This window comes from Tetrahymena thermophila (genome assembly GCF_000189635.1).
Source record: "Tetrahymena thermophila SB210 genomic scaffold scf_8254762, whole genome shotgun sequence".
Taxonomy (NCBI): domain Eukaryota; phylum Ciliophora; class Oligohymenophorea; order Hymenostomatida; family Tetrahymenidae; genus Tetrahymena; species Tetrahymena thermophila.
In genome coordinates, this window is record NW_002476521.1 from 406 (window position 1) to 14,440 (window position 14,035).

The 14,035-nt window shown below is 21.2% G+C and overlaps 5 protein-coding genes across 5 annotated transcripts; all 5 read left to right on the plus strand. All coding sequences in view use genetic code 6, as the record gives it.

The window, feature by feature from the left end:
- Nucleotides 1–280: 280 nt before the first annotated feature.
- Nucleotides 281–589, plus strand: TTHERM_001539698 (hypothetical protein; the record flags this gene model as incomplete). The annotated part of the gene is made up of 1 exon (XM_012796139.1): nucleotides 281–589. The coding sequence occupies one exon, from the start codon at nucleotides 281–283 to the stop codon at nucleotides 587–589; it is 309 nt and encodes a 102-aa protein (XP_012651593.1).
- Nucleotides 590–1,485: 896 nt separating this feature from the next.
- TTHERM_001539699 (tetratricopeptide repeat protein) lies at nucleotides 1,486–2,174 on the plus strand (the record flags this gene model as incomplete). The annotated part of the gene is made up of 2 exons (XM_012796140.1): nucleotides 1,486–2,107; nucleotides 2,155–2,174. 2 exons carry the CDS (start codon nucleotides 1,486–1,488, stop codon nucleotides 2,172–2,174), a joined length of 642 nt encoding a protein of 213 aa, XP_012651594.1.
- Nucleotides 2,175–3,517: 1,343 nt separating this feature from the next.
- On the plus strand, nucleotides 3,518–5,913 carry TTHERM_01539700 (tetratricopeptide repeat protein; the record flags this gene model as incomplete). The annotated part of the gene is made up of 7 exons (XM_001029399.3): nucleotides 3,518–3,708; nucleotides 3,856–3,955; nucleotides 4,044–4,107; nucleotides 4,160–4,335; nucleotides 4,382–4,503; nucleotides 4,557–4,666; nucleotides 5,240–5,913. The coding sequence occupies exons 1-7, from the start codon at nucleotides 3,596–3,598 to the stop codon at nucleotides 5,911–5,913; spliced, it is 1,359 nt and encodes a 452-aa protein (XP_001029399.3). The 5' UTR covers nucleotides 3,518–3,595.
- Nucleotides 5,914–7,142: 1,229 nt separating this feature from the next.
- TTHERM_001539702 (hypothetical protein) lies at nucleotides 7,143–7,610 on the plus strand (the record flags this gene model as incomplete). Its single annotated transcript, XM_012796141.1, has 1 exon — nucleotides 7,143–7,610. The coding sequence occupies one exon, from the start codon at nucleotides 7,143–7,145 to the stop codon at nucleotides 7,608–7,610; it is 468 nt and encodes a 155-aa protein (XP_012651595.1).
- Nucleotides 7,611–9,127: 1,517 nt separating this feature from the next.
- Nucleotides 9,128–13,342, plus strand: TTHERM_01539710 (tetratricopeptide repeat protein; the record flags this gene model as incomplete). The annotated part of the gene is made up of 12 exons (XM_001029400.2): nucleotides 9,128–9,201; nucleotides 9,352–9,451; nucleotides 9,530–9,593; nucleotides 9,652–9,827; nucleotides 9,874–9,995; nucleotides 10,048–10,157; nucleotides 10,715–10,911; nucleotides 10,977–11,221; nucleotides 11,277–11,454; nucleotides 11,530–12,190; nucleotides 12,293–12,759; nucleotides 12,940–13,342. Coding segments are annotated over 12 exons (2,797 nt in total), but the record flags the coding sequence as incomplete, so codon positions are not given.
- Nucleotides 13,343–14,035: the final 693 nt, after the last annotated feature.

A 14,035-nucleotide genomic window follows, 5' to 3' on the forward strand; every position in this document is an offset into this window, starting at 1 on the left:
TTGGATAAAAACTGTAATTTTATATTTATTTATTTGTTATTTGTACATTTATAATTTTTTAAAAAAAGGATAAGCATAATTTTCCCTATCAAGAGCTAGATAAAAGGATTTAATAACCAATAGCCATATTCTTACGCTATATTAATGACCGCAAGAGCAATAACAGATAAAAGCGATGACTTGAAGTTGTTTAATCTTTTGAATGTGAATTTTATAAGAATACCATTGATTATAGAATTTATTATAGTGAGCTTTATCATAATCCTCTTTTTAATTTATTATGGCTATTTTTTAATTTTTTAAATTTATTATCCAATCTAGCTTTTAATTCTATTCTTAAGAAGAAGCTACATGGAGTAATAATCTTGCTAATTAAGCTAAAAAATAAAAAATCAATTCAAATAGAATTAATAAACACAATAGATAAACCGTTAATAATCCAAAAGTTTTCAAAAAAAATCACTTTACAATAAAGCAAATAAAATAAAAAATGACGATTCTTTAAATGTTTAATAGTAAAATGACTAATCTGATAATGGATAGTAAATTAAAATAAATTAAACAAAAAGTAGCCAAAATAAATTTATGACAGAGGAATAGCAATTAATGATGCAAAGTCATTCTAAATATAATTTTAAATAAATTGATGATGAGTAGAAGTATTTAAAAAAATACTAAGAATAACTATCGCCAAAAATTCGTCAAGCAAGATCTATATTGAATAATTCAAATAATTATAATCAATCATAAATTATGTTTAAAAAGTAAATGAAATTGAATGAATTTATACCAAATAAGTCACCATTAGCTACTTCTTAATATACAATTTACTAAAAAAATACATTAGAAAAAAACTCTGCTTTAAAAATAATTAAAAGTTTTGATAAATCTATGTTTAATTCTAGATATTCTTAAAAAAATGATGATTTTGATTATGTTTAATAATTAGAATTCCTCTAAGAAAAGAACAAAGATGAAAGTAAATTAAAAATTTTAAAAGGATTAAAGCCTTTGTTTTTGGAAATGAAAATTATCAAAAAAACTTTTTAAGATTTAGAAGGATTAATTAATTATTAAATAGATTCTTAGAATCAAAACTCAAAAGATGTTATGAATACTCTTTTTCATTTCACTAAGGCTAAAGCTACTTTTTAATAACTCAAAAACCAAATTGGTCTGTCTAGATGTTATTTTAATCTTGGTATAATTTATATTTTAAAACATAATTACAATCTAGCTTAAGAATATTTTGAATCATCAATTATTTTAAGTTTAGAAGTTCTTGGTTTAGACTATTTAAGCTTAATCAATCAAAAATTAATTTTCAAATAAGAGGAGGGAACAGAGAGCTAACTTACAATTCTATGCAAAAGAATTTGTTCAAAAGCATATTCTTGCAAATAATATGCTCTTTAATAGATTTACTTAGAAGATAACTCCTTTGAAAATAATTATTTCTTTGAATAGTAATAACAAAACTAATAAATGGAACTAAATGTTTAAAAAATAAATTATTTACTAAAGAATTCACTAGAGTCATATAAAGCGGTTGAAAAAATAATTAAAAATAATAATTTATTATTCTCGCAAGTATTTTAAGTGTTTTTATAGCAAGAAATACTTGAAATTCTCATATTTTTAGGAAATATTTAAGAAGTATTTTAATAATTTGAGAATATTAATTTTATTTTAGAGTAATAAGAAAATTTTAAATAAAATCATTTTTAGTTTTTCCTTTGTTAATCTTATTAAAATCAATCCAAAAACCTTACAGAAGAAAACTCTTTTAACAAAATTAAATGCACAGCTAATGGAGAAGTAAATATAATCAATTAAATTTACGAAATTTAAAAGAGTAGATAGAAGTTCTTGAGAGGATTGATAGAGATTAAACAATATAACTACAGAGAGGCTATTGAATAGTTTACTTTGTTTATTGAGGAGGGATCTTATTACAGTTGTCAATTAAGAAGGAAAGCAATTCATCACCTTAATTAGCTATTTATGATAGAATTTAATAAATAAATAGATTTGAAGAAAATTTATTTGGATTAAAAAGCTTGTATTCCATATGATATAACAATAATAATATAGCTGGAATATTAGAGTTAATATTCTTCTTTCGAGTCTTGTATTTTAAATCTTTAAAATTAGAATTTTTTTAGGAAATATGATCGAATTTAAATATTGATATACGATACATAGTTGGAAATATTTATGCCATTCACTTTGATAAGCAGTGATCATCAATTAAATTAGATTATAAACTCTTTAAGGGATTTAGGAAAATTATTTATTTAAGTTAATTAAAAGAAGCTTAAAGAGTTAAATTGGGTACAAGCAATTGAATTATCTCAAAGTTGTATTTATGAACATAAATACAATGATTTTATCAATTTTTAATAAATGTTAAAATCAGTAAAAAAAGGCTATAAAAATTTTATGAGATACAAACATCTGAAGATTTAATAGAATATGAATGAATAAGAAAGAAAAAAAATAATTATTCTATTTTCAAAATAACAAAACAGCTAAATATAAAGCTTGAATATTAGTGATGTGTACAAACTAATAAATCATCAAAAATTAATAATTTATCATTTAAAGGAATACTCTCTTTTAGAGAACTAAAGCGAACAATACTAAACTCCTTTTTTAAATTATGAGTCTTTTGTTGATGATATCCCATTCATTAATTAGTTTAAATAATTAAGAGAGGAAGATAGTTTAAATGAAGAAAATGAATTCATAGCAATTCTAAATAACTCTTGACAATATTTTGAAAACTTTTAATAATAACTTTATTTTTTTTTAAATTGAATAATAAATATTTTCATATGTTGTAAATACTGTAAATATTAAATTAAGAAAATGATCTTATTACATTTATTTTTATAAAAATATTACGCTTATTTGAAAAAAGTTTGTGTATTTATATTAATTTTTGTAAGCATTTTAAAATCAAATATAAAGTAAATAATTAAGATGTATAACAAAAAAATATTGATAATTAATATAATAATTATTTGAAATATCAGAAACTATGATATCATTAATGGTTGGTTTGTGATATTTCAAATACAGGAACAGCTATATTTAAAAATCTTTTATAGTTTATAAAAAAACTAATTAAAGCAAAAATGTTATATTTAGATTTTTCAAATATCAATTCTAATTAATTAATTATAAACATAAATACACTTAAAAGATCATAATTTAAACAAAAAGTTTTAGAATGGCTATGAATAACATTTTATACTAAATTGAGAATAAATATTGTTAAAGAAAAGGTTATATAAGTATATATATATATTGTAAAAAATAAACAGTTGATCATAATTTATTAATTAGAATAAAATTAATGCTCTTTAAACTTACAAAACAACCATTATGATATTCGTAATTTAGTCAATTAAAATTTTGTATATTAGTTGGTAAAAAAAATAAGTAGAAATAAGTAACCCTAATAAATATGAATCTATTTTTAGGCAAAAATTATTTAATTTGCTAATTCTTTTCATAATTTAACAAATATTAAATCAACTTCCAATTTTCAATTATTTAATTAATAAAAGAGGTGATCAAATTACTAATTATGCAAGCTCTTATTTTAAAGCTAATTATTATAGTTTCTATTCCAATCATTATAGGTGTTGGAATAGTATTAACTGTATTCTATAAGCAGCTATGGATTGCACTCGATGAGTGGTAAGTTTAACAATTTTATAATAAATACAGAAAATCTTTTTAAAATTATGATTTTGTAATCATCATATTCATCATCATCATCACATTTATATAAGTTATTAAGCTCTAAAAAAATGTATAAATTTAAAATAATTAACAAATAATTAGGGAAAGGGACAGTAGTGTATGGATAAATCAGACGCAGTAATAAACCCTATACAATTCTGTACTATCACAGTAACTTCTAGAATAGTACAGCTTTAACTAAGTACATATTTACTTAATATAAATGGACTATTTATTTATGAAAAAAATAAAATGAATGAGTTTTTTATTTATTTTAATCACTTATTAAGCTCTAATTACATATGGTGGTTATGAAAAGTTTACTCTCAAAATATTAATAATCTATCATCATATGTAAATATTTATTTATATTTTCAAATTTACAATCAAATCCTTTAATCAAAAGAAAATCCTGCAGCTAATTTTACAGTTTGTTCATATAGAGAATTGGAATTCAATTAATGTGCTTAAAATGTTTATGACTAATTAAACGAAAATCTGTTCTATGCAGATATATACTTTGTAAGATCTATTTTTGAATTTAAACTCCTTACTCCTCAACAATAATATTTCATTGAAATGGTATTTTTTTAATATATTTCACCATATTTTTATCTCTATGTTTTAGAATCAAAGAGTTTCTTTTTATGGAAGGGCATCTGTTCTAGCAACTCAAAATGAAGGACTTATATAATTGATATACTCATATAATTCAGATACAACTTCTATTTTATATGGCGTACCTACATAGTAATAAATATATTAAACATATCTTTTTTTTATTATAGCTTTTATATTAATAGGTTATTCAACGTTACAGATGCTGATTATGAATCCTGTATGGGAAGCGGTTTCATAGAACCATATGACCCAAGATGTAGACATTGGTACGCCTACGCCTAGTAAAATCAAGGTATGATTTTTATATTTACAATAATTTATCAAATTTAATTTTAGCTAAGATTTTATTTAGACAAAAAGCTAAGCAAATCATAAGTAGAATTTTCTTAAAAGCATGCTGCAAACATGTGCTCAACTTCAATAACTTTTTACATTACAAATATTAGTATTAATTATAATAGATAATAAAAAAACTACAAAAAAAATAAAAAGTAATTAACAGTTTAATTAAATATTAAGGTATTAAAAATTTTTTAGAATAAAGAAAACCTAAACTGAGTATAAATTTCTGATTTAAGTATATTTTAAATTAAAAGTAAATGATTTAACTTTCAAAATGATATTGTAATTATATTTTATAGCCATTACCACATATTTCTACTTTACACTTTTAAAATTTTTAGAATAGAAAAATTTTATGAGTAATTTTTAAAAATGCGAATTTATTTGAAGCTTTAAAAGAGTTAAATTCCTTGATTTTTTTGAACTTAATTAATTATATTTTAAATATGAATATAAACATAGTAAAAATTAAGTTTTTATTTATTTTTATTTATATTTTTATTTTTTTCAACAATTATTATAGGATTCTTCATTTATGAGCCTTATCTCAATGTAGTAGTAGATAATTTACTGATGACTCTTTCTAGTTAAGTTGATTATAAAAAAGAGTTTTATTCAGTAGCTAGTATTGATTTCGGAATGTAAAATATAGTTTAATTATTTAATTCAGCTTTAAGTGAGAACGCATATTCAGTACTAATTCATGAGTTCAATCAAACAGTAGACTTTTATTAAAAATATTATTTATTTTATTGTTTTTTTATTCTATTTTAATTTATAACTTAGGTATTCTATCATCCTATGTTATTATTCCATCAGGTTCTGTCTTGGGCAGATTTAGAATTTATTAATATAAATTAATACTGCAGCGATTCTGTAGAATTAATGTAATAATGCTATAACTAAAAAGAAGACTTTTCTAATTAAATAGATCAGACCATACAATTTATCAAAAATGGAAATTATTCTACTGAAGATCAATTTAACTTAGATTAACTGTATTAAAGATGGGAAAGATTTGGATAAAAACTGTAATTTTATATTTATTTATTTATTATTTGTAGATTTATAATTTTTTAAAAAAAGGATAAGCATAATTTTCCCTATCAAGAGCTAGATAAAAGGATTTAATAACCAATAGCCATATTCTTACGCTATATTAATGACCGCAAGAGTAATAACAGATAAAAGCGATGATCTGAAGTTGTTTCACCTTTTGAATGTGAATTATATAAGAATACCATTGATAATAGAATTTATTATAGTGAGCTTTATCATAATCCTCTTTTTAATTTATTATGGCTATTTTTTAATTTTTTAAATTTATTATCCAATCTAGCTGTTAATTCTATTCTTAAGAAGAAGCTACATGGAGTAATAATCTTGCTAATTAAGCTAAAAAATAAAGAATCAAATCAAATAGAAATAATAAACACAATAGATAAATCGTTAATAATCCAAAAGTTTTCAAAAAAAATCACTTTACAATAAAGCAAATAAAATAAAAAATGACGATTCTTTAAATGTTTAATAGTAAAATGACTAATCTGATAATGGATAGTAAATTAAAATTAATTAAATAAAAAGTAGCCAAAATAAATTTATAACAGAGGAATAGCAGTTAATGAAGCAAAGTCATTCTAAATATAATTTTAAATAAATTGATGATGAGTAGAAGTATTTAAAAAAATACTAAGAATAATTATCGCCAAAAATTAATGAAGCAAGATCTATATTGAATAATTCAAATACCTATAATTAATCATAAATTATGTTTAAAAAGTAAATGAAATTGAATGAATTTATACCAAATAAGTCACTATAAAGTAGTTCTTATAATACAATTTACTAAAAAAATACATAAGAAAAAAACTACTCAGCTTTAAAAATAAGGAAAAGCATTGGTAAGTCTAAGCTTAGTTCTAAATATTCTTAGAAAAATGATAACTTTGATTATGTTTAATAATTAGAATTCCTCTAAGAAAAGAACAAAGACGAAAGTAAATTAAAAATTTTAAAAGGATTAAAGCCTTTATTTTTGGAAATGAAAATTATCAAAAAAGCTTTTTAAGATTTAGAAGGATTAATTAATTATTAAATAGATTCTTAGAATCAAAACTCAAAAGATGTTATGAATACTCTTTTTCATTTCACTAAGGCCAAAGCTACTTTTTAATAGCTTAAAAACCAAATTGGTCTGTCTAGATGTTATTCTAATCTTGGTTTAATTTATATTTTAAAACATAATTACAATCTAGCTTAAGAATATTTTGAATCATCAATTATTTTAAGTTTAGAAGTTCTTGGTTTAGACTATTTAAGCTTAATCAATCAAAAATTAATTTTCAAATAAGAAGAGGGAACAGAGAGCTAACTTACAATTCTATGCAAAAGAATTTGTTCAAAAGCATATTCTTGCAAATAATATGCTCTTTAATAGATTTACTTAGAAGATAACTCCTTTGAAAATAATTATTTCTTTGAATAGTAATAACAAAACTAATAAATGGAACTAAATGTTTAAAAAATAAATTATTTACTAAAGAATTCACTAGAGTCATATAAAGCGGTTGAAAAAATAATTAAAAATAATAATTTATTATTCTCGCAAGTATTTTAAGTGTTTTTATAGCAAGAAATACTTGAAATTCTCATATTTTTAGGAAATATTTAAGAAGTATTTTAATAATTTGAGAATATTAATTTTATTTTAGAGTAATAAGAAAATTTTAAATAAAATCATTTTTAGTTTTTCCTTTGTTAATCTTATTAAAATCAATCCAAAAACCTTACAGAAGAAAACTCTTTTAACAAAATTAAATGCACAGCTAATGGAGAAGTAAATATAATCAATTAAATTTACGAAATTTAAAAGAGTAGATAGAAGTTCTTGAGAGGATTGATAGAGATTAAACAATATAACTACAGAGAGGCTATTGAATAGTTTACTTTGTTTATTGAGGAGGGATCTTATTACAGTTGTCAATTAAGAAGGAAAGCAATTCATCACCTTAATTAGCTATTTATGATAGAATTTAATAAATAAATAGATTTGAAGAAAATTTATTTGGATTAAAAAGCTTGTATTCCATATGATATAACAATAATAATATAGCTGGAATATTAGAGTTAATATTCTTCTTTCGAGTCTTGTATTTTAAATCTTTAAAATTAGAATTTTTTTAGGAAATATGATCGAATTTAAATATTGATATACGATACATAGTTGGAAATATTTATGCCATTCACTTTGATAAGCAGTGATCATCAATTAAATTAGATTATAAACTCTTTAAGGGATTTAGGAAAATTTTTTATTTAGGTCAATTAAACGAAGCTTAAAGAGTTAAATTGGGTACAAGCAATTGAATTATCTCTAAGTTGTATTTATGAACATAAATACAATGATTTTATCAATTTTAAATAAATGTTAAAATCAGTAAAAGAAGGCTATAAAAATTTTATGAGATACAAACATCTGAAGATTTAATAGAATATGAATGAATAAGAAAGAAAAAAAATTATTATTCTATTTTCAAAATAACAAAACAGATAAATATAAAGCTTGAATATTAGTGATGTGTACAAATTAATAAATCATCAAAAATTAATAATTTATCATTTAAAGGAATATTCTTTTTTGGAGAACGAAAGCGAGCAATACTAAACCCCTTTTTTAAATTATGAGTCTTTTGTTGATGATATCCCATTCATTAATTAGTTTAAATAATTAAGAGAGGAAGATAGTTTAAATGAAGAAAATGAATTCATAGCAATTCTAAATAACTCTTGAGAATATTTTGAAAATTTTTAGTAATAACTTTATTTTTTTCAAATTGAATAAAAAATATTTTCTATGTTGTAAATGTTAAATTAAGAAAATAATCTTTTTACATTTATTTTTATTAAAATATTAGGCTTATTTTTCAATATTTTTAATATAAATATATATATAGCTAGGTGGTCAACTAACTACCCTCGTAATTAAACTAACACCTAAAAGTATTCTTTTTAGATATTATTTTTATTTAAATTCTTAAGATTTTACTATTGTAACATCTAATATTTGCTATAGTGTATATTGTAAAAAATAAACAGTTGATCATAATTATTAATTAAAATAAAATTAATATCCCTTTAAACTTACAAAACAATCATTATGCTATTCGTAAATTAGTCAGTTTAAATTTTGTATATTATTATGTAAAAAATATAAAAAGAAATCAGTAACCCTATTAAATAATGAATTTTTGATTAATTTTTTGTCAAAAATTATTTAATTTGCTAATTCTTTACATTATTTAACAATTATTTAATCAATTTCCAATTTTCAATTATTTAATTAATAAAAGAGGTGATCAAATTACTAATTATGCAAGCTCTTATTTTAAAGCTGATTATTATAGTTTCTATGCCAATCATTATAGGTGTTGGAATAGTATTAACTGTATTCTATTATCAGCTATGGATTGCACTCGATGAGTGGTAAGTTTAACAATTTTATAATAACTACAGAAAATTATTTTAAGATTATGATTTTGTAATCATCATATTCATCATCATCATCATCACATTTATATAAGTTATTAAGCTCTAAAAAAATGTATAAATTTAGAATAATTAACAAATAAATAGGGAAAGGGACAGTAACATATGGATAAATTAGACGCAGTAAAAAATCCTATACAATTCTGTACTATCACAATAACTTCTAGAATAGTACAGCTTTAACTAAGTACATATTTACTTAATATAAATGGACTATTTATGAAAAAACATAATATGAATGAGTTTTTTATTTATTTTTATAAAGCTCTAATTACATATGGTGGTTATGAAAAGTTTACTCTCAAAATATTAATAATCTATCATCATATGTAAATATTTATTTATAATTTTAAATTTATAACAAAATCCTATCATTTTAATCAAAAGAAAATCCTGCAGCTCATTTTACAGTTTGTTCATATAGAGAATTGATGTTCAATTAATGTGCTTAAAATGTTTATGACTAATTAAACGAAAATATGTTATATGCAGATATTTACTTTTCAAGATCTATTTTTGAATTTAAACTCCTTACTACTCAACAATAATATTTCATTGAAATGGTATTTTTTTAAAGTATTTCACCATATTTTTATCTCTCTGTTTTAGAATAATAGAGTTTCTTTTTATGCAAGGGCATCTTATCTAGCAACTCAAAATGAAGGACTTATCTAAATGGTATACTTTTATAATTCAGATACAACTTCTTTATAAAATGGCGTACCTTCAAAGTAATAAATATATTAACATATCTTTTTTTTATCATAGCTTTTATATTAACAGGTATTTCAACTATACAAATGCTGATTATTAATCCTGTATGGGAAGTGGTTTCATAGAACCATATGACCCAAGATGTAGACATTGGTACACCTACGCTTAGTAAAATCAAGGTTTGATTTTTATATTTACAATAATTTATCAAATTTAATTTCAGCTAAGATTTTATTTAGACAAAAAGCTAAGCAAAAATCAATCATAAGTATAATTTTCTTAAAAGCATGCTGCAAACATTTGCTCAACTTCAATAACTTTTTACATTACAAATATTAGTATTAATTATTATAGATAATAAAATAACTACTAAAATAATAAAAAGTAATTAACAGTTTAAATAAATATTTAGGTATTAAAAATTTTTTAGAATAATGAAAACCTAAACTGAGTATTAATTTCTGATTTAAGTATATTTTAAATTAAAAGTAAATGATTTAACTTTCAAAATGATATTGTAATTATATTTTATAGCCATTACCACCTATTTCTACTTATCTAAAAAATTTTATGAGTAATTTTTCAAAATGTGAATTTATTTAAAGCTATAAAAGAGTTAAATTCCTTAATTTTTTGAATTTAATTAATATATTTTAAATATGAATATAAACATAGTAAAAATTAAGTTTTTATTTATTTGTAGTTATATTTTTAATTTTTTCAACAATTATTATAGGATTCTTCATTTATGAGCCTTATCTCAATGCTGTAGTAGGCAATTTACTGATGACTCTTTCTAGTTAAGTTGATTATAAAAACGAGTTTTATTCAGTAGATAGTATAGATTTCGGAATGTAAAACATAGTTTAATTATTTAATTCAGCTTTAAGTGAGAACGCATATTCAGTACTAATTCATGAGTTCAATCAAACAGTAGACTTTTATTAAAAATATTATTATTTTATTGTTTTTTTATTCTATTTTAATTTATAATTTAGGTATTTTATCATCCTATGCTATTATTCTATCAGGTTCTGTCTTGGGCAGATTTAGAATTTATTAATATAAATTAATACTGCAGCGATTCTGTAGAATTAATGTAATAATGCTATAACTAAAAAGAAGACTTTTCTAATTAAATAGATGAGACAATACAATTTATCAAAAATGGAAATTATTCTATTGAAGATCAATTTAACTTAGATTAACTGTATTAAAGATGGGAAAGATTTGGATAAAAACTGTAATTTTATATTTATTTATTTATTATTTGTACATTTATAATTTTTTAAAAAAAGGATAAGCATAATTTTCCCTATCAAGAGCTAGATAAAAGGATTTAATAACCAATCGCCATATTCTTACGCTATATTAATGACCGCAAGAGTAATAACAGATAAAAGCGATGATCTGAAGTTGTTTCACCTTTTGAATGTGAATTATATAAGAATACCATTGATAATAGAATTTATTATAGTGAGCTTTATCATAATCCTCTTTTTAATTTATTATGGCTATTTTTTAATTTTTTAAATTTATTATCCAATCTAGCTGTTAATTCTATTCTTAAGAAGAAGCTACATGGAGTAATAATCTTGCTAATTAAGCTAAAAAATAAAAAATCAAATCAAATAGAAATAATAAACACAATAGATAAATCGTTAATAATCCAAAAGTTTTCAAAAAAAATCACTTTACAATAAAGCAAATAAAATAAAAAATGACGATTCTTTAAATGTTTAATAGTAAAATGACTAATCTGATAATGGATAGTAAATTAAAATAAATTAAATAAAAAGTAGCCAAAATAAATTTATAACAGAGGAATAGCAGTTAATGAAGCAAAGTCATTCTAAATATAATTTTAAATAAATTGATGATGAGTAGAAGTATTTAAAAAAATACTAAGAATAATTATCGCCAAAAATTAATGAAGCAAGATCTATATTGAATAATTCAAATACCTATAATTAATCATAAATTATGTTTAAAAAGTAAATGAAATTGAATGAATTTATACCAAATAAGTCACTATAAAGTAGTTCTTATAATACAATTTACTAAAAAAATACATAAGAAAAAAACTACTCAGCTTTAAAAATAAGGAAAAGCATTGGTAAGTCTAAGCTTAGTTCTAAATATTCTTAGAAAAATGATAACTTTGATTATGTTTAATAATTAGAATTCCTCTAAGAAAAGAACAAAGACGAAAGTAAATTAAAAATTTTAAAAGGATTAAAGCCTTTATTTTTGGAAATGAAAATTATCAAAAAAGCTTTTTAAGATTTAGAAGGATTAATTAATTATTAAATAGATTCTTAGAATCAAAACTCAAAAGATGTTATGAATACTCTTTTTCATTTCACTAAGGCCAAAGCTACTTTTTAATAGCTCAAAAACCAAATTGGTCTGTCTAGATGTTATTTTAATCTTGGTTTAATTTATATTTTAAAACATAATTACAATCTAGCTTAAGAATATTTTGAATCATCAATTATTTTAAGTTTAGAAGTTCTTGGTTTAGACTATTTAAGCTTAATCAATCAAAAATTAATTTTCAAATAAGAGGAGGGAACAGAGAGCTAACTTACAATTCTATGCAAAAGAATTTGTTCAAAAGCATATTCTTGCAAATAATATGCTCTTTAATAGATTTACTTAGAAGATAACTCCTTTGAAAATAATTATTTCTTTGAATAGTAATAACAAAACTAATAAATGGAACTAAATGTTTAAAAAATAAATTATTTACTAAAGAATTCACTAGAGTCATATAAAGCGGTTGAAAAAATAATTAAAAATAATAATTTATTATTCTCGCAAGTATTTTAAGTGTTTTTATAGCAAGAAATACTTGAAATTCTCATATTTTTAGGAAATATTTAAGAAGTATTTTAATAATTTGAGAATATTAATTTTATTTTAGAGTAATAAGAAAATTTTAAATAAAATCATTTTTAGTTTTTCCTTTGTTAATCTTATTAAAATCAATCCAAAAACCTTACAGAAGAAAACTCTTTTAACAAAATTAAATGCACAGCTAATGGAGAAGTAAATATAATCAATTAAATTTACGAAATTTAAAAGAGTAGATAGAAGTTCTTGAGAGGATTGATAGAGATTAAACAATATAACTACAGAGAGGCTATTGAATAGTTTACTTTGTTTATTGAGGAGGGATCTTATTACAGTTGTCAATTAAGAAGGAAAGCAATTCATCACCTTAATTAGCTATTTATGATAGAATTTAATAAATAAATAGATTTGAAGAAAATTTATTTGGATTAAAAAGCTTGTATTCCATATGATATAACAATAATAATATAGCTGGAATATTAGAGTTAATATTCTTCTTTCGAGTCTTGTATTTTAAATCTTTAAAATTAGAATTTTTTTAGGAAATATGATCGAATTTAAATATTGATATACGATACATAGTTGGAAATATTTATGCCATTCACTTTGATAAGCAGTGATCATCAATTAAATTAGATTATAAACTCTTTAAGGGATTTAGGAAAATTATTTATTTAAGTTAATTAAAAGAAGCTTAAAGAGTTAAATTGGGTACAAGCAATTGAATTATCTCTAAGTTGCATTTATGAACATAAATACAATGATTTTATCAATTTTAAATAAATGTTAAAATCAGTAAAAGAAGGCTATAAAAATTTTATGAGATACAAACATCTGAAGATTTAATAGAATATGAATGAATAAGAAAGAAAAAAAATTATTATTCTATTTTCAAAATAACAAAACAGCTAAATATAAAGCTTGAATATTAGTGATGTGTACAAATTAATAAATCATCAAAAATTAATAATTTATCATTTAAAGGAATACTCTTTTTTAGAGAACTAAAGCGAGCAATACTAAACCCCTTTTTTAAATTATGAGTCTTTTGTTGATGATATCCCATTCATTAATTAGTTTAAATAATTAAGAGAGGAAGATAGTTTAAATGAAGAAAATGAATTCATAGCAATTCTAAATAACTCTTGAGAATATTTTGAAAATTTTTAGTAATAACTTTATTTTTTTCAAATTGAATAAA